Raw genomic sequence first — 27,647 nt, forward strand, 5'->3', positions numbered from 1 at the left:
ATGATTTCGGTGTCGGCAATAGGAGAATCCAGCCGTTGTCTCAGAAACGGAGAATCCCACCCATTGTTTTTCGGAACAGAGCCAGCATTAGGATTGGACAGGCTCCTGAATGGATCTGATGGAAGAACATATGTAGCTTGCTTGACTGACTTCATTCATTATCGTTCTGAATCTTACCAACCAGGTTGATACTTCAGTGTAGTCCTGAGTGAGTGCTGCACTGTCAGTGCCGCTGTCTGTCAGATTAGGTATCAAATCAAGGTCCTGTTTTACCCCTGCAAAAGATCAATGAAAGTATTTTGATTGGGAGCAGGGGAGCTCTGCCCTGTTCCCTCGGTAACATTTGCCCTGCAGCCAATATCATAATAATAATCTTTTTATTGTCACAAGTAGACTTGCATTGAAGTTACTGTGAAAAGCCCCTAGTCACCACAGAGGGAGAATTCAGAATTCGCAGCTGGTACAGGAATTGAACTCATGCTGCTGGCCTTGTTCTGCATTACAAGCCATTGGTCTAGCCCACCGAGTAAACCAGCCCTGTTTGACTAAGAACAGATTATTGGTCTTTATCTTGTGGGAGTTTGCTATGCACAATTTGGCTGCTGTGTTTCCCATGTTATAACATAGGTTACACTTCAAAAGTACGTCATTGACTGTAAGTGTTTGGGGATATCTTGTGGCAGTGAAAGGTGCTGTAGAAATACATGTTATTTCTTTGCTACAGGCTTTGACCCTTCATCCTAAATTGCTTAGGTTTAGGACTGTGAGGCATCTCCCTCGCTATATGGCTTCTTTCTAACACTTGGAGCTTGTAACCCTTTGCTCATGTCTTTCATTGATGTGCATTTATGTAGCACCTGTAATGTGAAATATGTCACAGCCTTCTTAATAATTCCCGCCTGTGAATCAGTACAGTGTTGTTTTTTTCCCCTTTTTCAGTCTCCGTATTGTAAAAGTGTCCAATCCATTAGAGATATTATTTAGTCAACTATGAGATGATTTTTTGTACAAATTAGTTTACGGAATGTGGGCCTCACTGGCTCGGCCAGCATTTGTTGCCCATCCCTAATTGCCCTTGAGAAGGTGGTGGTGAGCTGCTTTGTTGAACTGCTGCAGTCCATGTGGTGTAGGTGCACAAATGGTGTTGTTAGGGAGGGAGTTCCAGGATTGTGACCCAGTGATAGTGAAGGAACAGCGATATATTTCCAAGTTAGGGTGGTGAGTGATTTGGAAGGTGTAGTAATCCACGGGAGGCAGGAGTTCTGTCACCACACCAATATTTATTTACAATAACGATATTACAGGAGCAGCTACAAACAGTGCTGCTAGCAGTCCAGTCAACTTAACACTGGCTCACAAAGCCTACACAGGTGATTATGTGGCCCCCTCAATGAGCTATCATTGAGGGAGCTCATACTCCAAATGGCCAACCAATAAAGCCAATTGGAGTTCATTACAGAAGGAAACCTGCAGGTAGTGGTGTTCCCAGATATCTGCTGCCTTTGTCCTTCTTGATGGTAGTGGTTGTGAATTTGGAAGGCCTATTGAAGGAGACTTGGTGAATTCCTGCAGTGCATCTTGTAGATGGTAAACACGGCTGCTACTGTGCGTTGGTGGTAAAACAATTGAATATTTGTGGAAGGTAGTGTCAATCAAGCAGGCTGCTTTGTCCTGGATGGTATTGAGCTTCTTGAGTGTTGTTGGAGCTGCAGTCATCCAGGCAAGTGGAGAATTTTCCATTACACTCCTTACTTGTGCCATGTAGATGGTGGACAGGCTATGGAGGGTCAGGAGGTGAGTTACTCTTTGCAGGATTCCTAGCCTCTGATGACCTCCTTGTTGCCACAGTATTTCTATGGCTAGCCCAGTTCAGTTTCTGATCAATGGTAACCCGCAGGATGTTGAAATTGGGGATTCAGTGATGGTAATGCCATTGAATGTCAAGGAGTGATGGTTAGATCCTCTCTTGTAGAGGATGGTCATTGCCTGGCACTTATGTGGTGTGAATATTACTTGCCACTTGTCAGCCCAAGCCTGGATATTGTCCAGGTCTTGATGCATTTGGACACAAACTGCTTCAGTATCTGAGGAGTCATGAATGGTGCAGTGATGTCCTGGGACTGTAATGATTGACCTCCAACCACCACAACCATCCTCCATAGGCCAGGTATGACTCCAACAAGCGGAGAGTTTTCCCTGATTGCAATTGCCTTCATTTTGGTTTGGGCTCCTTGAAGCCATACTCGATCGAATGCTCCAATGATGTCAAGGGCAGTTACTCTAACCTCACCTTTTGAGTTCAGTTCTTTTGTCCATGTCTGAACCAAATCTGTAATGAGGTCAGCAGCTGAGTGGCGGGACCCAAACTGAGCATCCGTGAGCAGGTTATTGCTGAGTAAGTACTGCTTGATAGCACTATTGATTACCCCTTCCATCACTTTACTGATGATTGAAAGTAGACTGATGGGGCAGTAATTGGCCAGATTGGACTTGTCCTGCTTTTTGTGTACAGAACACACCTGGGCAATTTTCCATATTGCCGGGTAGATGCCCATGTTGTCGCTGTAATAGAGCAGCTTGGATAGGGCATGGCAAGTTCTGGAGCACAAGTCTTCAGTACAATTGCCGGAATATAGTCAGTATCCAGCCTTTGCAGTACTAGCCTTTGCAGTATCAAGTGCCTTCAGCTGGTTCTTAATATCACATGGGATGAATTGAATTGACTGAAGACTGGCATCTGTGATGCTGGGTACCTCTGGAGAAGACCAAGATGGACCATCCATTTAGCACTACTGACTGAAGATTATTGCAAATACTTCAGCCTTGTCTTTCGCACTGATGTGCTGGGCTCCTCCATCATTGCAGATGGGGATATTTGTGGACCCTCCTCCTCCAATGAGTTGTTTAATTGACCACCACCATTCATAGCTGGATGTGGCAGGACTGCAGAGCTTGGATCTGATACATTCATTGTGAAATCTCTTAGCTCTGTCTATTACTTGCTGGTTATGCTGTTTGGCACACAAGTAGTCCTGTGTTGTAGCTTCACCAGATTGACACCTTATTTTTCGGTATACCTGGTTCCGCTCCTGACATGCTCTCCAGCACTCTTCATTGAACCAGGATTGATCCCCTGGGACGCCCTGTGTTGAGTTGTTACATCTGTTCTGAATCTATCCCTTTTAGCACAATGGTAGTGTCACACAACGTGATGGAGGGTATCCTTAATGTGAAGATGGTGGTCACTTCTCCCGATACTGTCACGGACAGGTGCATCTGTGACAGGTTGGTGAGGATGAGGTCAAGTATGTTTTTCCCTCTTGTGGGTTCCCTCACCATCTGCCCCAGGCCCAGTCTAGAAGCTATGTCCTTCAGGACTCGATCAGCTGGCCAGAAGTGGTTCTACCCAACCACTCTTGGTGATGGACATTGAAGTCCCCCATCCAGAATGCATTCTGTGCCTTTGCCACCCTCAGTGCTTCCTCCAAGTGGAGATCAACAAGGAGGAGCACTGAATCATTAGCTGATGGTGGCTGGTACGTAGTAATCAGCAGGAGGTTTCCTTGCCCATGTTAAACCTGAAGCCATGAGACTTCATGGGGTCCAGAGTCGAAATTGAGGACTCCCAGGGCAACCCCCTCCTGATTGTATACCACTGTGCCGCCTCCTCTGCTGGGTCTGTTCTGCCGGTGAGACAGCGATGGTGATAGTGATGTATGTTTAGGTATGATTCCATGAGTACAACTATGTCAGGCTGTTATGAAACAGCTCTCCCAACATTGGCACAAGCCTCCAGTTGTGAGTAAGGAGGACTTTGCACGATGGGCAGGGTTGCATTTGCCATTGTCATTTCTAGTGGCTAGGTCGATGCTTGGTGGTTCATCCAGTTTCTTTCTTTTTAGACTTTGTAGTGCTTTTGATACAAATGAGTGGCCTGCTCGGCCATTTCAGAGGGAATTTAAGAATCAACCACATTGCTGTGGATCTGGAGTCACCTGTAGGGCGGACCAGTTGAGGATTCTTAGATTTCCTTTGTGAACCAGCTGGGTTTTTACATCAATTAACAATGGTTTCATGTCATCATTAGACTTTTAATTCCAGACATTTAGCAGGTTCAAATTCTAGCATCAGCCGTGATGTGTTACCGTGGATCTCAGTCATAATCACACTATGCCATTGCCTTTTCTCCTCCAAACGTTAGTCATAACAGACCTTCTGCTGTTACTATTTTCAAGCAGAACCACATTAGCAACATTAGCACCAAACAAACTGGCAAATTCTGCTTTCATAAGCTTTTTACAGTTTGCTTCCATCATGTACATCCAAAGTTATAAGAGTTTAAAAGCACCCACTGACTTTCAAAACACTCCACATGATTAAATGTTACGCTCAGGATGTAACAAGTGACAAAGATGCTCAGTAAAGGATCGAGAAGTCCACCATTTCAAATTTGGAGCTTGAGTTCGGAATTTCATCTGGGCCTTGAGCATGTGGGTTTTGCAGCTGCTGAGAAAGGAAGATTTCTGTTATATAGCACCTACCTCAGATCATCCAAAGGAAAAAAAATCCCTGTCAGTGATGCACTTTTGTCCCAGTTGTAATGTAAGAAGCCGGCAGCCGCTAGCAAAATTGCCCCTTAGTGTCCAAAAAGATATGTAGGTTATATTAAGGGGTTAATGGGATAGAGTGGGGGATTGAGCTTGGGTGGAGTGCTTTTTTAGAGGGTCGGTGCAGACTCGATGGGCCGAGTGGTCTCCTTCTCCCCTGTAGGGATTCTGTGATTCTATGAATTAACACGCAGCAAGCTCTCACAAACAACAATGCAACAATGATCAATATTCTGCTTTAGCAATGATGCTGGTGGGATAAATATGACAATATTTAAAATATAGATTACCTGGTCATTACCTCCATGCGGTTATTTGGAGCTTGCTGCAAGAGGCTGTCGCATTTCCAAAATCACACACTGACGACACTTCAAAGGTGTTTTATTGTGAAGAACTTTGGGGCATATTTCTTTACTTTTTAAAAATATATATTTTAAAAATTAATTTAGAGTGCCCAATTCATTTTTTTCCAATTCAGGGGAAATTTAGCGTGGCCAATCCCCCTAGCTTGCACATCTTTTGGGTTGTTGGGGTGAAACCCACGCAAACACGGGGAGAATGTGCAAACTCCAACGGGCATATTTCTTTCCTCATGGTAGCCAGAGTTTGTCTCCCATACGTCTGATGTATTTGGTTTACGCAAGTCCCTTGCTGAATACTGTGTGCGAACTAAATGCACGAGTCCCCATGCCAGGTCAAAGCTTCAGTTCCTCTTGACAAGGAAATGAAGTAACTCAGATATAATGAAGCAGGAAGCTTCACTCATTGGGAACATTGTAGGTGTGGAGGGTTTCTGACAAAAGGTCAGGGTGGCTGTGGCGTAGTGGTATTGTCGCTGCAGCATTAATCCAGAGACCCAGGGTAATGGTCGGGGACCGGGTTTGAGTCCCGCCACGGCAGATGGTGAAATTTTAATACAATATAAACAAAAAGTTGCAATTAAAAGTCTAATGATGACCATGAAACGATTGTCGTAAAAAACACATCGAGTTCACTAATGTCCTTTAGGGAAGGAAATCTGTCGTCCTTACCTGGTCTGACCTACACGTGACTCCAGATCCACAGCAATGTGGTTTACTCTTAAATGCCCAACCAGCGATGCCCACATCCCATGAACGCATAAAAGAAAAGGCGACAGCTGTGATGGTGCGCTTCAGTCAGATCGAGGTAATTTCTGTTTGCTTCTGCCCTTTGTGATAATGAAGATGCGAATGATGCCAACAAAGCAGTGAATTTACTACTTGGGTCTAGAAGCTGAGGGGTGGGGTAACTCACCTCCGCGAGAACCACGGGGTGGTAATCATTCCCCCCCCCCCCCCCCCCCCCCCCCGTACATCCCGTGCTGGATATTACAGGCCCACCTTTGGCTGGCGACGTGATCTTCTGGTTCTGCTTCTGTCAAGGGAATTGCCCATTGAATCCACCCCACATCAGTGTGACATCATTAGGGCAGCACAGTAACATTGTGGATAGCACAATCGCTTCACAGCTCCAGGGTCCCAGGTTCGATTCCGGCTTGGGTCACTGTCTGTGTGGAGTCTGCACATCCTCCCCGTGTGTGCGTGGGTTTCCTCCGGGTGCTCCGGTTTCCTCCCACAGTCCAAAGATGTGCAGATTAGGTGGATTGGCCATGATAAATTGCCCTTAGTGTACAAAATTGCCCTTAGTGTTGGGTGGGGTTACTGAGTTATGGGGATAGTGTGGAGGTGTTGACCTTGGGTAGGGGGTAGGGTGCTCTTTCCAAGAGCTGGTGCAGATTCGATGGGCCAAATGGCCTCCTTCTGCACTGTAAATTCCATCTGTGTAAAAAGCCATGGTGAGGTTGTGCCATCAGTGGGACTGGAAGATCCCGCCAGCATGCACAGTCGGAAGATCTCGCCTTAAGTCTGCAGAGACATTAGTGAAATGTACCGTGGAAGCTCTGTTCCTTATTGTACAATGTGTAGAATTTAACCCTTTTGAAACAAACTTTCTGGATTTTATCCCCCAGGATAATTGTTGTCCGAACCTTGTTTCTTAAATGTGCTGTGTACATATGCAGATTGGCAAACCTCTGACACCTCAGCCGAGGACACCCACATCCCAATTTTACTCACTCTCCACACATGTTAACTTTTCATTAAGGGTCATTCCATTAACAAACTGCTTACTTTGCTCAAGGCTCCTGAGGCCAGCAGCAGCACCCACTCTTGCCGCACTGGCGAAGTCAAAGATGTAGTGTACATGACAGGCATCCAACCAGGGATCTGTACTGGTCCCTGGATGCAGTCATTGCCCAAAGTACCATCAGATAAGCCCTGGTAATGCTCTCATATATTTAATATGCTTGTCTGTCCAGACATTCCCCTCTTCCACTCCCCTCTCTCATGCACCCACACGGTCCGTCCAGGTAAGGTAGAATCGGGGACGAGAGAATTTTACTAATTTAACCATTTTGTTTGAAGTGTCAATGAGAGGCTCTGGTTCAAGTGGATGTTAACGATTCCCTCAATCCATTTGACAGAAAGCAGTGTGTTTTCTTCAGTATCTTGGCCAACCTCTTTCCCTCAAATAATGCCTTCGAGAAAGCAAGTTGTTTTGTAAAATTACTGCTCCAGTCACCCACAGAGTTATTTTGTGTAAAGTGCTCGGAGAGAAGTGATAAAGCACCGCACAATTGAACATCTTTCTAAGGTAAAATACCCAGTTGACGATATCATACAGAGAAAGTCACCAAAATTCACCGATTGACTATTTATTCCCAACCAAAAATCTGTTTCCATTTTAAACGAGAAATGCGGCAGCATTAGGTGAGGCCTGTGTGTCGAGAATTGCAAGGGGCTGGTGGATGAAACATTGCTCAATCAGTTGGTCATGTTCTCCAGAGAATACAGGAGATAAATACCCAATTACTGGTTCCTTTGGAAGGAGGTGTTAGAGTTTAATGAACTGTCATTAAGGAGACCAAAGAGGAAGGAGAAGGTTACACGCTGAATGCTCATTTCAGCTCTTCCGCTGTCAGAAGGGCAGGAAGTTGGAGGGGGGCGAAATTGAATCGCTTAATTTAAAAGATAAACTCACTAAGGAATAGGGCCTCGGTAAGACTGCAAACCAGTGTCTCAGCAACGAGGTTCAGCTCAATGATTAAAAAGTAGCAAGGCGTTTTGTTCGGTAGGAGGGCTGGTTTGATGACTTATTTATTTTTCCTTCATTTTCTCTCTTCTCGCTGTACTAAGGTTGGAGTGCAGAGGTAGCCGTGACTCTCCCTCATGGCTATTCTTCATGCCTGAAGCAAGAGTTGGAGCTTGTGCCATGAGCCAACACCCCAGTCCTTGCTCGATGCTGCAAATACGTAGCTCGCTCTGCCTCAGCAGTTTGAGGGCTCAAGTCACACTCTGGGGTCTCAAGCACAATTTCCAGAACATGAAGCCACCTTTCAGATAAGTTGTTGAATCAAGGCCACAGCTATCCACAGCTATCCTCTCAGACTAATGTGAAAGATTCCATATTGCTCCATTTGAAGTAGAGCAGGGGAGTTATCCATGGTGTCCTGATTAATTTCTAACCCGCAACCAATGCTCCTATAAGCAGGTTAGTTGGGCATTATTTTATGGGCTTTTTAACTGTTCGCAAGTTGACTGCTGTGTTTTCTACAGCAACTACACTTCAAAAACACTTCAGCTGAGTCTTCTTTAGGCTCCAGAATGGTCCCAGAGGACTGGAGAACTGCACTTTTTTCCCCTTTGTTCCAAAAAAGGTTAGAACAGGTTCCTCCAGATCCTGGGAGTTTCCACATTGATTTGTCACGGCGACTGGTGAGGCCACGTATCAGCCAAGAGTCCTGCCTCTGATTTGTAGGCAGGACATGCTGATATCATGGAAGCTGGTACCCTGAGTAAGTGGAGCCTTACCGGACTGTGCAGGAGCACACATGGGTTCCACTGGTGAGCCCGGTTGCGCATTTGCCCTGGTCGCAATGTTCAGAGAATGACCTCTTTGCTTTGTGGATTATTGGGGATTGATTGTCAGAGTCAGACGGGCTCTTGAAAGCTTGTTTCTTCCCATAAGCTGAGCAATGTCAGCTGTTCCATTGGCACGGGACAAGTGGGTGCCAGAGATGTGCCAGAAGCTCAGCTCTCACCCGCTTGCCCTGTACTAATGGTGCAATCCATTGATCTCACAGACTGCAGCATAACCATTGGGATTTCAACTCCAGCAATTTCAGATCCCCTGTGTCTGCGTGGGTTTCCTCCGGGTGCTCCAGTTTCCTCCCACAAATTCCGAAAGACATGCTGTTAGATAATTTGGATATTCTGAATTCTCCCTCTGTGTACCCGAACAGGCGCCAAAATGTGGCGACTGGGGGATTTTCACAGTAATTTCATTGCAGTGTTAATGTAAGCCTACTTGTGACAATAAAATTATTATTATTATTAAATCCTCTCAGGAAAGAGCCAAAGATATTTAATTTTCATCCTCATACGGATACATTATAAAGGAAAGTCACCATAGTCACTTTTCCCTTTGAAGGAGAATGACTGGTAGTGATTTAACCTGAGGGTCACCACACCGCAGGCGAGGGGCATGATTAAGAAGGCGGGACCTTCATGAATAACCTCAGCTGGTGCAGATGTTGAACCCATGCTGTTGGTCTTGTGCTGCATCACAAATCAGTTGTCCAGCAAACTGAGCTAAACTGGCCCCAGCTACAGTATGACATCCTTGTAGATACCTTCTTTTGAAGTGTGGTAAGGCTGCTGGTACCTTGCACGGTATGCTTCCAAAAAACAGCTGCTGCTTTGTTTAGAGGTGACAGGCACAATGTGAAAGCAGCAGTAGAAACCCGCAGGCCGCCAGCAAAAAGCCGGAGAATTGTTGTACCCACTCCACATGGTAGCCAGTTCTACATTTATGATTTTAACTTTCTGCTGTGGAGCTCACCAAGTATTTGGAGCAAAGGTGCGTTTCGAACTTTGTTTTTAAAATGAACTGCATGACTGGCTGGTGCAAGCAGATTCCACGTTCCCTTTTCTCCCCTTCCTATTATTTAATAGACTACATCAGAAACCGTCGGCCCAACATGTCAGCATAAACCTCCTTCCATTTCCCCTTCATCTCACCCAACCGTTTTCTCCCTTTCTCCTTCACATGTTTATCTTACGTGTCGATGCTATGGGTGGGATTCTTCGGTCCCCCAGCCGGGTGTTTCCCAGCAGTGGGAGACGGCATGCCATTTGCTGGCAGAGGGATTCTCTAACCAGCCACTGTCAGTGACCATCCCACACTGTTGGGAAACCCGCAGGCCGCCAGCAAAAGGCCAGAGAATTGTTATACCCACTCCACATGGTAGCCAGTTCTACATCTTAACTTCTCTAATTTCTCCTCAATTCCTGATGGAAATTATTTGTGACTGCCTGATATTAGTGGCCCCTAGTTCTTGAGATGTGCTCTCCACCTCTGCTCCATCATAACGCTTCATAATTTTCAAGATCTGAATCAAGTCACCCTCACTTTACTAGAGAAAGGGTCTCAACCTGTTCAATCTTTCCCGATCAACATCACCTCTCATTTCTGGACAATGATTCGGTTTGCCTAGCCGGGCAGTGATGTTGTATCTCATTCGGGGCACCGACCGTCAGTCAGGCCATCAAGGCTTTGAAGACGCCGTTGTTGGAGTTTTAACCGAATTTTCTTTTCATTCTTTCATGCGCGTTCACTGGCAAGACTAGCATTTGTTGACCGTCCCAAACCGGCCAAGAAGCATGTGGCTTGAGTGTCCATTTCAAAGGGCAGTTAATAGTCAGTCAGGTAGGCCAGACCGGCAGTAGACTTGAAGAGAAAAGACTGGCAAGGCTAATAGGAAAGAGAGCACAGTCACATTGGGGCAAATGGCCTCCTTCTGTGATGCATTAGTTAACGGGCAGCATGGTCGGTGCAGGCTTTGGGGCAGAAGGGCTTGTTCCTGTGCTGTAATTTTTATTGTTCTTTGTTCTTTATTCTTTGAGCATCCCAAAGGTAGCATGCATTCAATTAATCACAAATCAGAATAAGAACAGTAGAGCTAGAGAACATGGCCTGCTCTAGACCAGGGAAATTCAAAGGGTGTCATTCTCCCAAAACGTTCCTGAGTGTGATTCCCGCTGGGTGGGTCGGCACAATCCGGATCACAATCCACCCACACTTCAACATTTTGTAGTAGGTTGGAGTGATAGTGATTTGCACCGACCTCACCCCAGCAAGAAATGCTCAGGTCACCACCCCAACATGATGCAGGCATCAGGGTGACCCGGTCTCCCCCCTCCCCCTGCCACACACATCCTCACGGGCATCCATCCCCCACTCCCCCTCCATCCTCACTGGAATCAACCCGACCCCCTCTCAAGGATCACTGGCAACGGGGCATCGTATTCCTCCCCATCCCAATCAGGTCACCCTATTGGCCCGACCCCCTTCAGGCACTGTCTCATTCAAGGCCCCATCCCATTCAGGCCCTGTACTTTAGCACGTCCCCTGGAACCTTTACAGGTTGGTTCTACGAGGGTGCCAAGGAGCACTTTAAGCAGCACCTCCCCCCCCCCCCCCCCCTCTCCTCGGGCGTGGAGACCAGCAGTGATTGGTGCCGGCCAGCAGTGATTGGTGCCGGCTTTGCTTTGCGCCAATGGGTGGGAAAATTGCTGGAGCCAGGTGAATTTGGTTTAAGACAATCCTGCATATTTAATTCCAATTTTAATATAGAAATTTGGTCATTGTGAGGGCCTGAACCACATTATGCCTGCTGAGAGGGCTCAGGAGCATTGGAAACTGTTTGCCGCCCAGCGCAAATCATGTTTCCTGCCTCTCCAGAGTTCTCCTGACAATGCGGGAATCACACCAGGCGCAAAGCAGCTGGAAAATCACCCCCGAAATTAGCATGCAGCAGCAATATTTCAGAGTTAATCGAAGGAACAAATTCCACCTGGGGAAACAATGGAGACAGTTCATATTGATTTACTCAAATGCCAAATGGATAAATTTGCTTCAGAAAATAACATTTTACGATCAAGTATGCGTATAATTAGAGACGTGATGTAAGTGTGGTATTCCTGGGAGGAACAGGTGACATTGGACCTATGTTTCCCAAAGCTCTCCACCACTACCTCACTTCATGTCTGAGTCTGCTGTAGACTCATTAATGACCATTGATCACTGAGATTAGTCTATAGCGCCATAAACATAGTTTCATGTGGCCACCAGGGTGGTAGAAAATGGAATCAGAATAGATGGACCCTGAGCCGCGATTTTCCTGAAGTCAATGGACCTTTGACTGGTCTGTCAAATTTTACATCTCTCCCAGGACAGGCAGACCTGGAAAACCCTAATCGTGGTCTTTTTAAGCCTATCAATTTCTGCGTTCTCCCCAACGGTACTGATTATTGCAGCAGCAAGCAGTCACTTTACACAGGAGCAGATGGACAAGAACAATCAATAGCAAGTTAAAAAGAACGTGAAAACTCTCTTTCATCCATAAGGAATTAACAGTCTAAATCAATTGTGGCTTTGTTTAGCTCGTTCTGTCAAAGAGTAATTTGTGCAATTCGACAATGACTTTCAGTCGAGTTCTTGGTTAATGAAGGGAGGAATTTTTTTGATCAGTGAATTTTCCCCATGCTGAACCTGGATCCCTGCCACCCTCCGAGTGCAGGCTGGATGTTCACATAGTTACATTAGCAGGCTATTCAGCCCAACACCATGCTGGTATTTCAGATCTCTAGGGGCCTCCACCCACCCGACTTAATCTCACCCGATCATCAAGCCCTTCTGTTCTTTCTCCCTCAAGTGTTCATCCAGCTTCCTCTCATCTGTGTTATTCACCTCGTGTGGTGGTAAATCCCTCTCCTCATCAGTCGTTCGATGAAGAAGTCTTGCCTGAATTCCCACCAAGAATGGAGACATCAATCTAGATCTTCTGTTCTGGAGTCTAGGTTTGATAGTGGGCTCAGAAGGCAGTTATTTCCAAGGGGGGAGAAAATTGGCTGACCTTGCGTGATCTTGTTCTGTTGAGCTCATCAAATTTGCTTTCATGAGGAGCTAGCAAATTCTCTTGGGGGGAGGGAGGGGGGGGAGGGGGAGGGGGTGGTAGGCAGAAAGTCGGCGTCCCCACCATTACTTCATAGGATCGAAGATCTGGACGCCATATTCAAAGGGGACCCGGACAGCCTGCACAATCTTTTCCAGCTTTGCCTGGTCACTGCTCCACCCTTCCCCACGAACTCTTCCACCCTTTCCTCAGTCATCCAGTCCACTCAACATGCGCTGTCACCTAATTTCAAGCCTAGGTAGCCATTTGCAGACACTCCCCCCCCCCCCCCCCCCCCCCCCCCCCCCCCCCCCCCCCCCCGCCGATCGCTGAATTCTCCGGCACCGGAGATTCGGATGGGGCGGGAATCGCGCCGCGCTGGTCGGCGGCCGCTCGCGCAGCCCCCCCCCACCCCCACCCCCCCGGCGATTCTCTGGCCCGCGATGGGCCGAAGTCCCGCTGATTCTTTGCCAGTCCCGCTGGCATAGATTAGACTAGGTCCCCTACCGGCGAGACCTGGCAGCGCGGGCGGGCACCGGGATCCTGGGGAGGGCGTGGGGCGAACTGGCCCCGGGGGGTGCCCCCACGGTGGCCTGCCCGCGATCGGGGCCCACCGATCCGCGGGCGGGCCTGTGCCGTGGGGACACACTTTTCCTACGCATCGACCGTGTCAGCCTCCGCGATGGCCGACGCGTAGGTGGGGGGATGACGTCACGCTTCCGCGCATGCACGGACTCACGCCGGCTGGCGGAGTCCCTTCGGAGGATTCCGCACCTTTGGGGCGGGCCGATGATGGAGTGGTTCACGTCACTCCGTCCCGCCGAGACCCCCGCCCCGCCGGTGAGTCAGTACAATCTGGAATGTATTATCTAAAGGGATGGTGTAAGTAGATTCAATAGTAACTTTCAAAAGAGATTTGGATAATATTTGAAGGGAAGGTGATGATTGGGGAATGAGCAGGTAAGCAGCTTTAATTTGATTTAATCTATCAAAGAGGTGGCACAGACATGATCGGCTAAAGGCCCCATTCTGTGCTTCAGAATTTTATGGATTGGCTCAAGCGTGCAATTGAAATTCGGATTAAAATAATTGGTTGATCAGGGTCAGTGATGTTCTTTGTTTGTTTAAATTAATATTATTAAGGTTGTAGTGTTACTACAAAGAACATGCAGACTTTGTACTAAATCAAAGTAAATTTATGTACACTACGCCGTAAATTGTGAATTCTTTAGTATGCCAGAAAAGCTAAGTATTAGATCAAATAACTACAATACACAGACCTACTGAAAAACATGACATGGCTGTCTCCAACCCTCTCTGCTAACTCATTTCAGGAGCATGTGGGTCACCATGTGGGTTGTGAGATGGGCCCTTACTCCATCTAGTGACCGGATGCCATTATCACACACTATTCAATATGATCAATCATATATACAAAGATGATATGTTATATAGAACATAGAACATCCAGTGCAGAAGGAGACCATTCAGCCTGCACCGACCACCGACCCACTTAAACCCTCACTTCCACCCTATCCCCGTAACCCAATAACCCCTCCGAACCTTTTTTGGTCACAAAGGGCATTTTGTCATGGCCAATCCACCTAACCTGCACATCTTTGGACTGTGCGAGGAAACCGGAGCACCTGGAGGAAACCCATGCAGACACGGGGAGAACGTGCAGACTCCGCACAGACAGTGACCCAGCGGGGAATCAAACCTGGGACCCTGGCGCTGTGAAGCCACAGTGCTATCCACTTGTGCTACCGTGCTGCCCTTTGTATAAATACAAAGATGGTATACTAGATATCATTACAGGGTCTAGTGGAGATTCCATTTCTCGGGCCGAGGCTGAAATCTAGCCACAACAATGAGATGAAAGTCCGTTCTGTTCATAAAATCACAGGAAAATTACAAGATGAGGAAGCCCGGCTCCATCGTTCCTCATCCATCCTGAACCACACTTGGTTCGGCCATTGCAGCACTGAATGTTTCAGAAAGGATTCTTAAGTTTTTCTGTCTCAGTCGTACTCTGTTCAGGAATCCATTCCACATTTTGATGATTCTTCGCACGGTGAAGAACTTGTTAAATTTATCTTTAATCTGGTCGCCCATTGCCCTACAATCGAACGAGGTTGTCTCCCAACTTCCTCGACTCCGATTCGGGCAGGTAGCCTCAGATAGGGTAACCAACTGTCCTGTATTTTAAGAGATTGTCCCTTATTTTGACTGTTTGTTCCCACATCACTTAAGTCCTGTATTTCTAGGACAGCCCGTGGGACACAAGGCCATGCGAGTCGTAGTTGAGCGTTTTGAGTGGGATTGTGGGAAGATGCATTTTCAGAGATGTAATTAATAAACAACAAATAATTTGTTTGCGAGGATCTACAAGAGGTACAGCATGGCAGCAGCTAGTTCTGGAATCCTGCTTGCCTAAGAGAACTCCTCCCCCTGGGGTGATTCCCCACTCTAAGTCCCGCTTGACCATTCAGGCCAGGTGACCCTTACTCTGCTGTGTTGCCCTTAAAGGGACAGTCACCGCAGACAGCAAATCTGAATGTGAGCCACCCAAAAAAATTATAATGTTGTGACTCCACAAGATAACTTGTAAGTTTTGGCTGGTTTACCCCATCACTCCCCACTCTTATGATCATCGGAAACCAGCACCCCACTCTCCCCAACCCCACCCCCATCCCACTGTCGAAGTATTCCTTATTTTATTTTGGTTAGTGGCCCTGCACAACGAGGTGAGCTCCATTGTAATGGAGAATAAATCATGAAAACTGCAGAAAGAAATGACAGGCACCCCAATGGTAGCATAATATGCAAGTGATGAGCCGGTACTTAATCTCCAGATAAACCTGATGTAAATTACTCTGCAGTGAAGTAAAATGACTTTATGTGAAGAGTAATGGAAATTAAATAGGTATATTGAAGTCTCAGGCGATTATTCTGTTATCTTTACCTCTATCTGCTCTGGGGCTTCTGGATTTTTCTCTCCGGGTTCCTTAAATTATCGTGCAGAATTATCATGGACCAGTGGGGTGGGGGTGGGAATGGGGGTGGGCAGGGTCATAATTTTGTGTCGGCTGCTGGTGCATCCCGCACCCCCCCCCCCCCCCCCCCCACCCGATAATTTGGAGAAGGCGGGATAGAGAGAGATATAAAGGCTACCTGCCCACAAGCAGCGGTTACCTCAAAAGGGCAATGGTTGACTCCAATTTCCCAATCAGCCTGTGGGCCCCTCCCGCCTTCAGAAGTACAAAGGCTGCCTGGAAGAGGCCCCCTGGTGCCAGGCGAGGTTCGGAGAGGGGAGGCGGTGCGGGGGATCCAGGATGCCCTCAGCCTTCTACCCGCCTGTCTGGTCACAGTTGGGGAGCAGCTCATCCTAGAACATAGAACACTACAGCGCAGTACGGGCCCTTCGGCCCTCGATGTTGTGCCGACCCATGAAACCATCTGAAGCCTATCTGACCTACACTATTCCATTTTCATCCATATGTCTATCCAGTGACCACTTAAATACCCTTAAATTTGGCGAGTCTACTACTGTCGCAGGCGTTCCACACCCCTACTACTCTCTGAGTAAAGAAACTGCCTCTGACATCTGTCCTATATCTACCACCCCTCAATTTAAAGCTATGTCCCCTCGTGTTGGTCATCACCATCCGAGGAAAAATACTCTCACTGTCCACCCTATCTAACCCTCTGACTATCTTATATGTCTCTATTAAGTCACCTCTCAGCCTTCTCCTCTCTAACGAAAACAACCTCAAGTCCCTGAGCCTTTCCTCGTAAGACCTTCCCTCCACACCAGGCAACATCCTAGTAAATCTCCTCTGAACCCTTTCCAAAGCTTCCATATCCTTCCTATAATGTGGTGACCAGAACTGCACGCAGTACTCCAGGTGCGGCCGCACCAGAGTTTTGTACAGCTGCAGCATGACCTCGTGGCTCCGAAACTCAATCCCCCTACTGATAAAGGCTGCACACCATATGCCTTCTTAACAGCCCTATTAACCTGGGTGGCAACTTTCAGGGATTTATGTACCTGGATGCCGAGATCTCTCTGTTCATCTACACTACCAAGAATCTTGCCATTAGCCCAGTACTCTGCATTTCTGTTACTCCTTCCAAAGTGAACCACCTCACACTTTTCCGCATTAAACTCCATCTGCCACCTCTCAGCCCAGCTCTGCATCTTATCTATGTCCCTCTGTAACCTATAACATCCTTCAGCACTATCCACAACTCCACCGGCCTTCGTGTCATCTGCAAATTTACTAACCCATCCTTCTACACCCTCTTCCAGGTCATTTATAAAAATGACAAACAGCAGTGACCCCAAAACAGATCCTTGCGGTACACCACTAGTAACTGAACTCCAGGATGAACATTTGCCATCAACCACCACCCTCAGTCTTCTTTCAGCTAGCCAATTACTGATCCAAACCGCTAAATCACCTTCAATCCCATACTTCCATATTTTCTGCAATAGCCTACCGTGGGGAACCTTATCAAACGCCTTACTGAAATCCATATACACCACATCAACCGCTTTACCCTCATCCACCTGTTTGGTCACCTTCTCAAAAAACTCAATAAGGTTTGTGAGACATGACCTACCCTTCACAAAACCGTGTTGAGTATCGCTAATCAACTTGTTCTTTTCAAGATGATTATAAACCCTATCTCTTATAACCTTTTCCAACATTTTACCCACAACCGAAGTAAGGCTCACAGGTCTATAATTACCAGGGTTGTCTCTACTCCCCTTCTTGAACAAGGGGACAACATTTGCTATCCTCCAGTCTTCCGGCACTATTCCTGTCAAGGACAAAGGCTCTGCAATCTCCTCCCTGGCTTCCCAGAGAATCCTAGGATAAATCCCATCTGGCCCAGGGGACTTATCTATTTTTACACTTTCCAAAATTCCTAACACCTCCTCCTTGTGAACCTCAATCCCATCTAGCCTGGTCGACTGTACCTGAGTATTCTCCTCGACAACATTGTCTTTCTCCAGTGTAAACACTGACGAAAAATATCCATTTAATGCTTCCCCTATCTCCTCTGATTCCACACACAACTTTCCATTACTATCCTTGATTGGCCCTACTCTTACTCTCGTCATTCTTTTGTTCCTGATATACCTATAGAAAGCCTTAGGGTTTTCCTTGATCCTATCCGCCAATGACTTTTCGTGTCCTCTCCTCGCTCTCCTTAACTCTCCCTTTAGGTCCTTCCTGGCTAACGTGTAACTCTCAAGTGCTCTAACTGAGCCTTCATGTCTCATCCTAACATAAGCCGCCTTCTTCCTCTTGACAAGTGCTTCAACTTCCTTAGTAAACCACGGTTCCCTTGCTCGACAATTTCCTCCCTGCCTGACAGGTACATACTTATCAAGGACACGCAGTAGCTGTTCCTTGATAAAGCTCCACATTTCGATTGTACCCATCCCCTGCAGTTTCCTCCCCACCCTAAACATCCTAAATCTTGCCGAATAGCATCATAATTGCCTTTCCCCCAGCTATAATTCTTGCCTTGCGGTATATACCTATCCCTGCCCATCGCTAAAGTAAACATAACCGAATTGTGATCACTATCACCAAAGTGCTCACCTACATCTAAATCTAACACCTGGCCGGGTTCATTACCTAGTACCAAATCCAATGTGGCATCGCCCCTTGTTGGCCTGTCTACATACTGTGTCAGAAAACCCTCCTGCACACACTGCACAAAAACTGACCCATCTATAGTACTCGAACTATAGTATTTCCAGTCAATATTTGGAAAGTTAAAGTCCCCCAACAGTCCTCCTCAATGCTACCACAGTACCTGTGGCCATTTTTCACTTCCAACGTTTTAAAAGTGCAGAGTGGGCACCTGAAGGTGAAGGCAGCCTCTGTATTTTTTTGATCTGTAACAGCGGACAGTAGCTCGTTCATAGAATTCACCGAATCTCTAAAGTGCAGAAGGAGGCCATTCAGCCCATCGAGCCTGCACCGATCCTCCGGAAGAGCACTCTACCTAGGCTCATTCCCCCGCCCTATTCCCGTAACCCCATGCATTGATCATGGCCAATCCACTTAACCTGCACATCTTTGGACTGTGGGAGGAAACTGAAGCACCCAGAGGAAACCCATGCAGACGGGGGAGAACGCGCAAATTCCACAAGACAGTCACTCAGGGCCGGAATGAAACCCGGGTCCCTCGTGCTGTGAGGAAACAGTGTTAACCACGGTGTCTTTTCCGTTCATTTTATTTTTTTAAATTCATTTACGGGATGTGGATGTCGCTGGTTAGGCCAGCATTTATTGCCCTTCACAAGGTGTTCATGAGTTGCCTTCTTGAACTGCCACAGTTCCTGAGGTGTGGGTACACCCACAGCGCTGTTTGGAAGGGAGTTCCAGGATTTTGACCGAGCAACAGTGAAGGAACGGAGATATATTTCTAAATCGGGGTGGTGAGTGAATTGGAGGGGAACTTCCAGGCGGTGGGGTTTCCAGGTATCTTCTGCTCTTGACCTTGTAGATGGTAGCGGTTTGTGGATTTGGAATGTGCTGTCTAAGGAACTTTGGAGAGTTACTGCAGTGCATCTTGTAGATGGTACACACGGCTGCCACTGTTCGTCAGTGGTGAAGAGACTGAATGTTTGTGGAAGGGGAAGCAATCATGCAGGCTGCTTTGTCCTGGATGGTGTTGAGCTTCTTGAGTGTTGTTGGAGCTGCACTCATCCAGGCAAGTGGAGAGTATTCCATTACACTCCTGACTTGTGGCTTCTTGATGGTGGACAGGCTTTGGGGGGGTTGTTGGGAAGTGAGCTACTTGCACTAGGATTCCTATGGGAGGGGCTGGTTTAGCTCACTAGGCTAAATCGCTGGCTTTTCAAGCAGGCCAGCAGCACGGTTCGATTCCCGTACCAGCCTCCCCGGACAGGCGCCGGAATGTGGCGACTAGGGGCTTTTCACAGTAACTGCATTGAAGCCTACTCATGACAATAAGCGATTTTCATTTTTCATGATGTAGAGAAGCCAGCGTTGGACTGTAAGACATCTTACAATACCAGGTTAAAGTCCAACAGGTTTGTTTGGAATCAGCAGCTTTTGGAGCATAGCCAATGTCAATAATAATCATCTTTATTGTCACAAGTAGGCTTACATTAACACTGCAATGAAGTTACTGTGAAAAGCCCCTAAATGGCACCTGTTCGGGTACACTGAGGGAGAATTCAGAATTCTCGGCTGGTACGGGAATTGAACCCGCGCTGTTGCCTTTGTTCTGCATGTTAAACTGGCTGTCTAGCCCACTGAGCTAAATCAGCTTCAAGGGGTGATGGTTAGATCCTCTCTTGTAGGAGATGGTCATTGCCTGGCACTTGTGTGGCGCGAATGTAACTTTCCAATTATCAGCCCAAGCTTGGATATTGTCCAGGTGTTGCTACATTTGGACATGGATTGCTTCAGTATCAGCGGAGTTGTGAATGGTGCTGAGCATTGTGCAGTCATCGCAACCATCCCCACTTCTGATGGAAAGGAGATCATTGATGAAGCAGCTGAAGATGGTTGGGCCGAGGTCACTACACTGAGGAACACCTGCAGTGATGTCTTGAAGCTGAGATGATTGTCCTCCGACCATCACACCTCACCCCTGGCATTCAGCTCTTTTGTCCATGTTTGAACCAAGGCTGTAATGAGGTCAGGAGCTGAGTGACCATGACGGAACCCAAACTAAGTGTCAATGAGCAGGTTATTGCTGAGTAAGTGCCATTTGATAGCACTGTTGATGCTTCCTTCCAACATTTTGCTGATGATGGAGAGAAGACTGATAGGGTGGTATTTTGCTGGGATGGATTTGTCCTGTTTCTTGTGTACAGGACACACCTGGGCAATTTTTCACATTGCCGGGTAGATACCAGTGTTGTAGTTGTACTGGAACAGCTTGGCTAGGGGTGCGGCAAGTTCTGAAGCACAAATAGTCAGTACTATTACCGGAGTATTGTCAGGGCCTTTGCAGTATCTGGCACCTTCAGCAATTTCTTGATATCACGTAGAATAAATTGTATTGGCTGACGACTCACCTCTGTGATGCTGGGGACCTCCGGAGGAGACCGAGATGGATCATCCACTCGGCACTTCTGGCTGAAGATTGTTGCGAATGCCTCAGCCTTGCCTTTTGCACTGATGTGCAGAGCTCCTCCACCATTGAGGATGGGGATATTTGTGAAGCCTCCTCCTCCAGTCAGTTGTTTAATTGACCATCACCATTCATGGCTGGATGTGGCAGGACTGCAGATTTTGGATCTGATGCGTTTGTTGCGGAATCGCTTAGCTTTGTCTATTACTTGCTGCTTATGCTGTTTGACACACAAGTAGTCCTGTATTGTAGCTTCACCAGGTTGACACCTCATTTTTCCATGTGCCTGATGTTGCTCCTGGCATGCTCTCCTGCACTCTTCATTGAACCAGGGTTGATCCCCTGGCTTGGTGGTGATGTTAGAGTTGGGGATATGTGGGTCATGAGGTTGCAGATTGTGGTTGAGCACAATTTTGCTGCTGCTGATGGCCCACAGCCAGTCTTGCCCAGTTTTGGATGCCCATGTCTTGAGTTGCTAGATCTTTTCGAAGTCTATCCCATTTAGCACGGCGGTAGCGCCACACAACACGATGGAGGGTATCCTCAATATGAAGATGAGACTTTGTCTCCACAAGACTGTGTGGTGGTCACTTATACTGATACTGTCACGGACAGATGCATCTGCAGCAGGTAGATTGGTGAGGATGAGTATGTTTTTCCCTATTGTTGATTCTCTCACCACTTGCTGCAGTCCCAGTCTAGAAGCTATGTCCTTCAGGACTCGGCCAGCTGGCCAGAAGTGGTTCTACCCAACCACTCTTGGTGATGGCCATTGAAGTCCCGCACCCAGAGCATATTCTGTGCCCTTGCCACCCTCAGTGTTTCCTCCAAGTGGTGTTCAACATGGAGGAGTACTGATTCATCAGCTGATGCTGGCCGGTGTGAGGTAATTAGCAGGAGGTTTCCTTGCCCATGTTTAAGCTAAAGCCATGAGACTTCATGGGGTCCAGAGTTGATGTTGGGGACTCCCAGGGCAACCCTCTCCCCTATATCACTGTGCCACTATCTCTCTTTGGTCTGTCCTACTGGTGAGATGGGACATAGCCAAAAATGGTGATAGTGCTGTCTGGGACATTGTGTGTAAGGTATGATTCTATGAGTGTGACTATGTCAGGCTTTTGCTTGACTTGTCTGTGAGACAGCTCTCCCAACTTGGCACAAGCCCTCAGATGTCAGTAAGGATGACATTACAGGGTCGACGGGGCTGGGGTTGCCGTTGTCGTTTCCGGTGCCTGGGTCGATGCCGGGTGGTCCATCTGGTTTCATTCCTTTTCCGTGAGTGGTTTCCTGGGCCATTTTGGAGGGAATTTAAGAATCAACCACATTATTGTGTGTCTGGAGTCACATGTTGGCCAGACAAGGTAAGGATGGTAGATTTCCTTCCCTAAAGAGCTTTAGTGAACCTGATAGCTTTTTACGACAATGGACAATGGTCATTATTAGACTTACATTTCCAGATATTTTATTGAGTTTAAATTCCACCACCTGCCGTGGTGGGATTCGAATCCGGGTCCCAAGTTTCTTACCCTGGGTCTCCGGATTACTAGTCCAGCGACAATGCCACAACACCACCCCCTCTCCCTCTCGCCATCATTAATTTGAGTCAGATTGGATGCCAGGTGACTGCTCCCTACACAATTCAGGATCAGGGCCTGGATTTGATCTCTGTCATCAAGGTACCAAGCCAAAGCAGTAAAGTCCTGCCCTTATTGCCCTGCAAGGAAAATCAGCCGGCATTCCTGCTCACAATCTGCTGGACACGGGTGAGGACAGGCTCCGGCTATAAGGTGGGTGATCCCGTCCCTTCCCCCCAATCGGTCCCCCAAATCCTCCTCCCCGTCCACACCCTCATTGCAAGGCAGTCTGTTGATAATCACCTTCAAGCCTCTCACATGAAGAGTGGGCCCATATGTAAAATAACGAGAGGGCACCTAGAAGCAGTGGAATATTTTACAACAACACTTTCATTTACACAGCGCCTTTAAAACACACCCCACCATCCCCCAAAGCACCATACAAGAGAGTTGTCAGACAAGACTTGACAACAGGCGGTGTGGTGACCAAAACCTTGTCCAAAGAGCTGAGCTTGAAGGACAAATTAACAGTGGAGAGAGTGAGAGATGGAGAGAGGATCAGAGGAAGAATCATGTTCACATGATTGCGAGGTGATCTTATTGAAACATAAAAGATCCTGAGGGGACTTGAGGGTGGATGCTGAAAGGATGTTTCCCCTTGTGGGAGAGACTAGAACTAGGGGGTATAGTTTACAAGTAAGGGGTTGTGGGGTTCTTTGTGATTCTTGTTCTCAGGATGGATATTGTAGTGTTCATAAAGACCACAGAAGCTAAGATTAACAAAGCTAACATTTATTTATGCTGCTTATTAAAACTCGACCACTTACTCCAATAGTAAACAATAATCTAGTAATCTATACTTAACTAACACTAGTTTCTACACTCTATCTATAGCTGTACTCTAATCTCTCTCACTGCTCCTCTGCTCTCCTCTCCATCCTTCTGAAGTCTGTGAGTCAGTGCTTTATGTAGTTCTGCATCTAGCTCCATCTAGTGGTTAATTATGATATGACATTAACCCTTTGTATTCTAAACATTTCACATAATGTCACAGGGGTCTCCCATTTTGGGCAGAGGTGAGGAGACATTTTTTCTGAGGGCCCTAAATTTTTGCAACTCTCTTCTTCAGAGAGCAGTGGAGGCAGGGTCAGTGAATATCTTTCAAGGCAGAGGAAGATCGATTCTTGGCGAACAAAGGAGTCAAGGATATGGGGGGGGCAGGCGGCCTGTGAAGTTGCGGTCACAATTAGATCTGCCATGACCTTATTCAATGGCGGAGCAGGCTTCAGGAGCTGAGTGGCCTACTCCTGCTCCTAATTCGTTTGTAAGTAAGAATTCTAGACTTTGGCAGCTAAGGGCAAGGCCACCAACAGTGGGGTGCTGGAAATTGGGAGTGCACACTGGCCAGAATAAGCGGGCAGAGGGTGGGGGGACTGAACGAGGTTACAGAAATAGGGAGGGATTTGAGCTCAAGAATGAGAAGTTTGAATTTGTGGAGTTGCTGGATTGGGGAACCAAAGTAGCCAAGCAGACACAGGGGGTGAATGGGACTTGGTGCTCTGCCCTAGTCAGTGCCCACAGGAAAGGTGGAGCGGTTAACATTGTGATCCATTTAACGGAGCGCCTCTAATTGGAGTACAAGTGTGATCTGGAACAGTGCCATTCCAACCGTCGCTGGAGGTAGAGAAGACAGGTGATTATACAAATAATGATGTGTGTAAACGTCTTTTTTTGTCTTGTGTGCTCTGCATTTACAGATATAAACATGGCTGGGGAACCCAAACCATACCGACCCAAAGCGGGACAGAAGAGACCCATCAGTGCTTTGTATGGGTGAGTACAGCAGCGCACATTGCCACCTAACAGTGCTTCAATAGGAGCTTGTTCACAGCTAGTCCCGGGAGCAATGCTGTTGTCCTTATCGTTGGAATTACGTTCCTCGTGGGCAACCCAACGCTCAGTGCAATGTATTAGCATGGCAAATTGATTTATTGTTACTGTAGCAACCAGTTGAGGAGATTTGTATGGGGGGCAGGTGGGGGGGGGGGGGGGGGGGGGGGGGAAGAGAGAGAGAGCTTATAATTTAAACAAACAAAGAGAAGCAAGAAAAATGACATCCGTTCTCAGGCTCTGTGCAACAGGGAGATAATTTATGAACCGCAATTAGTTTCCAAATTGCTTTGTCTGGTGGAGTACCCTCCACATACTGCCAGCACATGAAAGCATTCATTTAAAAGAGAAAGGATCAGCATGTTTGCCTTTATCTGCGTTTACCACCTTCTCACTTGAAGCGTGAACCTGCAGTCCTCAAAGCTTGTGCGCCCCATCGGTATAATGCATCGATGCTTGTTTATTGAAGCTTGTTTATTATCGTGTTCCGATCTTTGTATTTGAAACAAAAAATTACAACTAAAAAAAAAGTAGCAGCAGCTTGCCATCCATTGCCCGTTCATATCCTGCAATTGGCGCATTCCCTAATGGGGTTGGAACAAACTGAGGGTTTTTGCTGTCAGCTTACATGACACAAAGACGGAGATCCTGAGGACTTCAGTTATGTGGAGAGGCGAGGGAATGTGGGATTGTTCCCATTCAAGCAGACAAGATTACTGGTAGTTTTAATACAGGCGTTAAAAATCATGAAGTGTTTTAATATAGTATGCAAGGAGAAACTGACTCCAATTTTCGGAAGATCAAGAAGCAGAGGTTATCGCAGGTTTAAGGTATTTGGCAAAATAACAGCCGTGAGATGAAGACAATTTTTTAAATGCAGTGAGTTTTGAAGATCTGGAATGCGTCACCTGAAAGTGCAGTGAAAGCAGATTCAATAATCACTTTCAAACGACAATTGTTGATAGGGAAAATGTTGACAGGATTTGAGAAAGAGCAGGAGAGTATAACAAATTCAATTGCTCTTTCAAAGGGCTGGCACAGACATAATGGACTGAATAGCCTCCTAGTGTGTTGTATTTGTAGAGTCATAGAGTTTTTACAGCACAGAAGAGGCCCTTCAGCCCATCGCGTCTGAACCGGCCATCAAGCACCTATGTATTCTAGTCCCATTTTCCAGCTCTTGGTTTGTAGCCTTGTCTGCTATGGCAATTAAAGCCCTCTAAATGCTTCCTAAATGTGGTTCCCGCCTCTAACAACCTTTCAATCAGTGAGTTCCAGTTTCCCACCACCCACGGAGTGATTTTTTTCCCCTCAAATCCCCTATAAACCTCCTGCCCCTTGACCTAAATCTAAGCCCCTTGGTTTTTGACCCCTCTACTAAGGGGAAAGGTTCCTTCCTATCTACCCTACCTACATCCCTCATAATCTTATACACCTTAATCAGGTCTCCCGTCAGCCTTCTGTGCTCTAAAGAGAACAGCCCAAGACTAACCAGTCTCTCTTCACAGCTGAAACGCTCCAACCAGGCAACATACTGGTGAATCTCCCCTCCACACTTTCTAGTGCAAACTAATCCTATTATTCTCTGACGTTTGTTTCTCATGTAGGTCAAATAAATGAGTGAACTTGATTTTCCTTCCTCTCTGTGGGATGTATGTCCCAACGGAAACTGGCACCCCGTGTATTAGGTCTAATTTGTCACCCTGGTAAGCATTCCTATTTTAAATGTTCCGCCACTGGTGGCCATGCCTTCATCTGATAGGGCCCCAAGCTCTAGAAACTATGGCCATTTTCCATTTGAGCAAACATTTCCGAGTATGTCCCTTACCCGCCATGCATAATACCCCTAAAACTACCATCTGACTCTCGATTGTGGCCCAAACTATATACAATTCAAATTGGATTCAACAGTGACATGCATTGGGCATGGCCCTCTACAGAAAAAGCCACCATAGTGACAGCATTAGCCTTTTCTCCAGAGTTTCCGAAAGCGTAACAATGTTCCTGTGACTTTTTGTCAGTATCAAACTTGAAATGGACAGCAGGATAGCACAGTGGTTAGCACTGTTGCTTCACAGCTCCACGGTCCCAGATTCAATTCCCGGCTTGGGTCACTGTCTGTGCGGAGTCTGCACGTTCTCCCCCGTATCTGTGTGGGTATCCTCCGGGTGCTCCGGTTTCATCCCACAAGTCCCGCAAGACATGCTATTAGGTAATTTGAACATTCTGAATTTTCCTTGTGTACCCAAACAGGCGCCAGAATGTGGCAACTAGGGGCTTGTCACAGTAACTTCATTGCAGTGTTAATGTAAGCCTACTTGTGACAATAAAGATTATTAATAAAAACTGTGAAAGATATTCTGGCATGAATGACCCCCTTCCAAACCTGGGTTGTGCCCTGAGGAGCATTTCAGCTGTGCGAGATTGGAGGTGAAGTACAATTGGGGCTGCATTCTCAATCAGGGGTTGCAAGCTGAGCTTCGGCGAGGGCTGTGGGGGACTGGTGGGGATGGTGCGGGAGTAGCGAGGGGGTTACTGGGGGGTCATCATTTGGCAGGCCGGATCTGCTTGCATCCGGCGCCATGTTGCGCGGCCACTGCAGGCCGCTGCTGTGCGCATGCGTGGCCATGGACCCGGCCATTCTCCAGCCACTTTCGGCATGGGAGCCGGGATCTTTACCCGGTGTGGCTCCTAGCCCCCTAACGGTCCCGGAATCGGTGCACTGTTGCACTGTTTTATCTAGCATAAAATGCCACTGTTCCCACTCCGGAGTCAGCACTTACTCTGGAAATCGGAGAATCCAGCCCGAGGTATATTCTGTGACCAGCGGCTGCCGTGGGGGCTGAGGTGCATCATTGCATCATCACCCTTGGGAATGACATTTTGATTGAATTTATTGAGTCTCCTTTTGATGTTATGTTTTAGTTCCAGTGTTTCACCAGGGGCTGTCATCCCCTCTCATTTGTGTTTAATTTATTGATTTTCATTTTATTCAAAAGAGTATAAATGGGGGGTGGCTGGGACACTGGGTATGTGCAAGGCAAGTTGATACTGAACAAAGTGAATAAACTCTCTCAGTAAAGAAAAGCTCTGTTTCTTGGTTTTGACTTTACCAACTGGTTTAGATTCCATTAATATCCAGCTCTCGGTGATTGGCAGTCCCACTGGCCTAGTGGGGAACTGCTGATGTGGAAAATGGAGGCAGTGAGGGACAGGCAAAGGTGAATTTTTCTCATTGTGGATGAATCACTCAACTGCCTGGCCTTGAAGGGTCACCCGTCCAAGGAATGGCCAATCGCCACATCTCTAGTTAGCCAGTTGCTTGGGTTTGCAGTAGTGCAGATGGTTCCCTTACGTTATCCATCACGCCATCCACCCTAACCTTCCTCTCTCAAACCCCCATGTTTG

At 47.1% G+C, this 27,647-nt stretch overlaps 1 protein-coding gene across 8 annotated transcripts in view; it reads left to right on the forward strand.

Moving 5' to 3' along the window:
• Window positions 1–27,647, forward strand: part of LOC119971491 (RNA-binding Raly-like protein) — a 1,731,169-nt gene that overhangs the window by 1,321,680 nt on the left and 381,842 nt on the right. For all 8 annotated transcript variants that reach the window (XR_005461849.1, XR_005461852.1, XR_005461853.1 and 5 more), the window contains exon 5: window positions 24,107–24,182. Coding sequence is in view for 1 of the 8 variants with exons in the window: in XM_038807076.1 (XP_038663004.1) it covers window positions 24,107–24,182 (76 nt within the window). In the remaining 7 variants the exon portion in view is untranslated. The remainder of the gene's footprint in view (window positions 1–24,106; window positions 24,183–27,647) is intronic.

The sequence above is a fragment of the Scyliorhinus canicula genome, chromosome 9 (assembly GCF_902713615.1).
Source record: "Scyliorhinus canicula chromosome 9, sScyCan1.1, whole genome shotgun sequence".
In the NCBI taxonomy this organism is placed as follows: domain Eukaryota; kingdom Metazoa; phylum Chordata; class Chondrichthyes; order Carcharhiniformes; family Scyliorhinidae; genus Scyliorhinus; species Scyliorhinus canicula.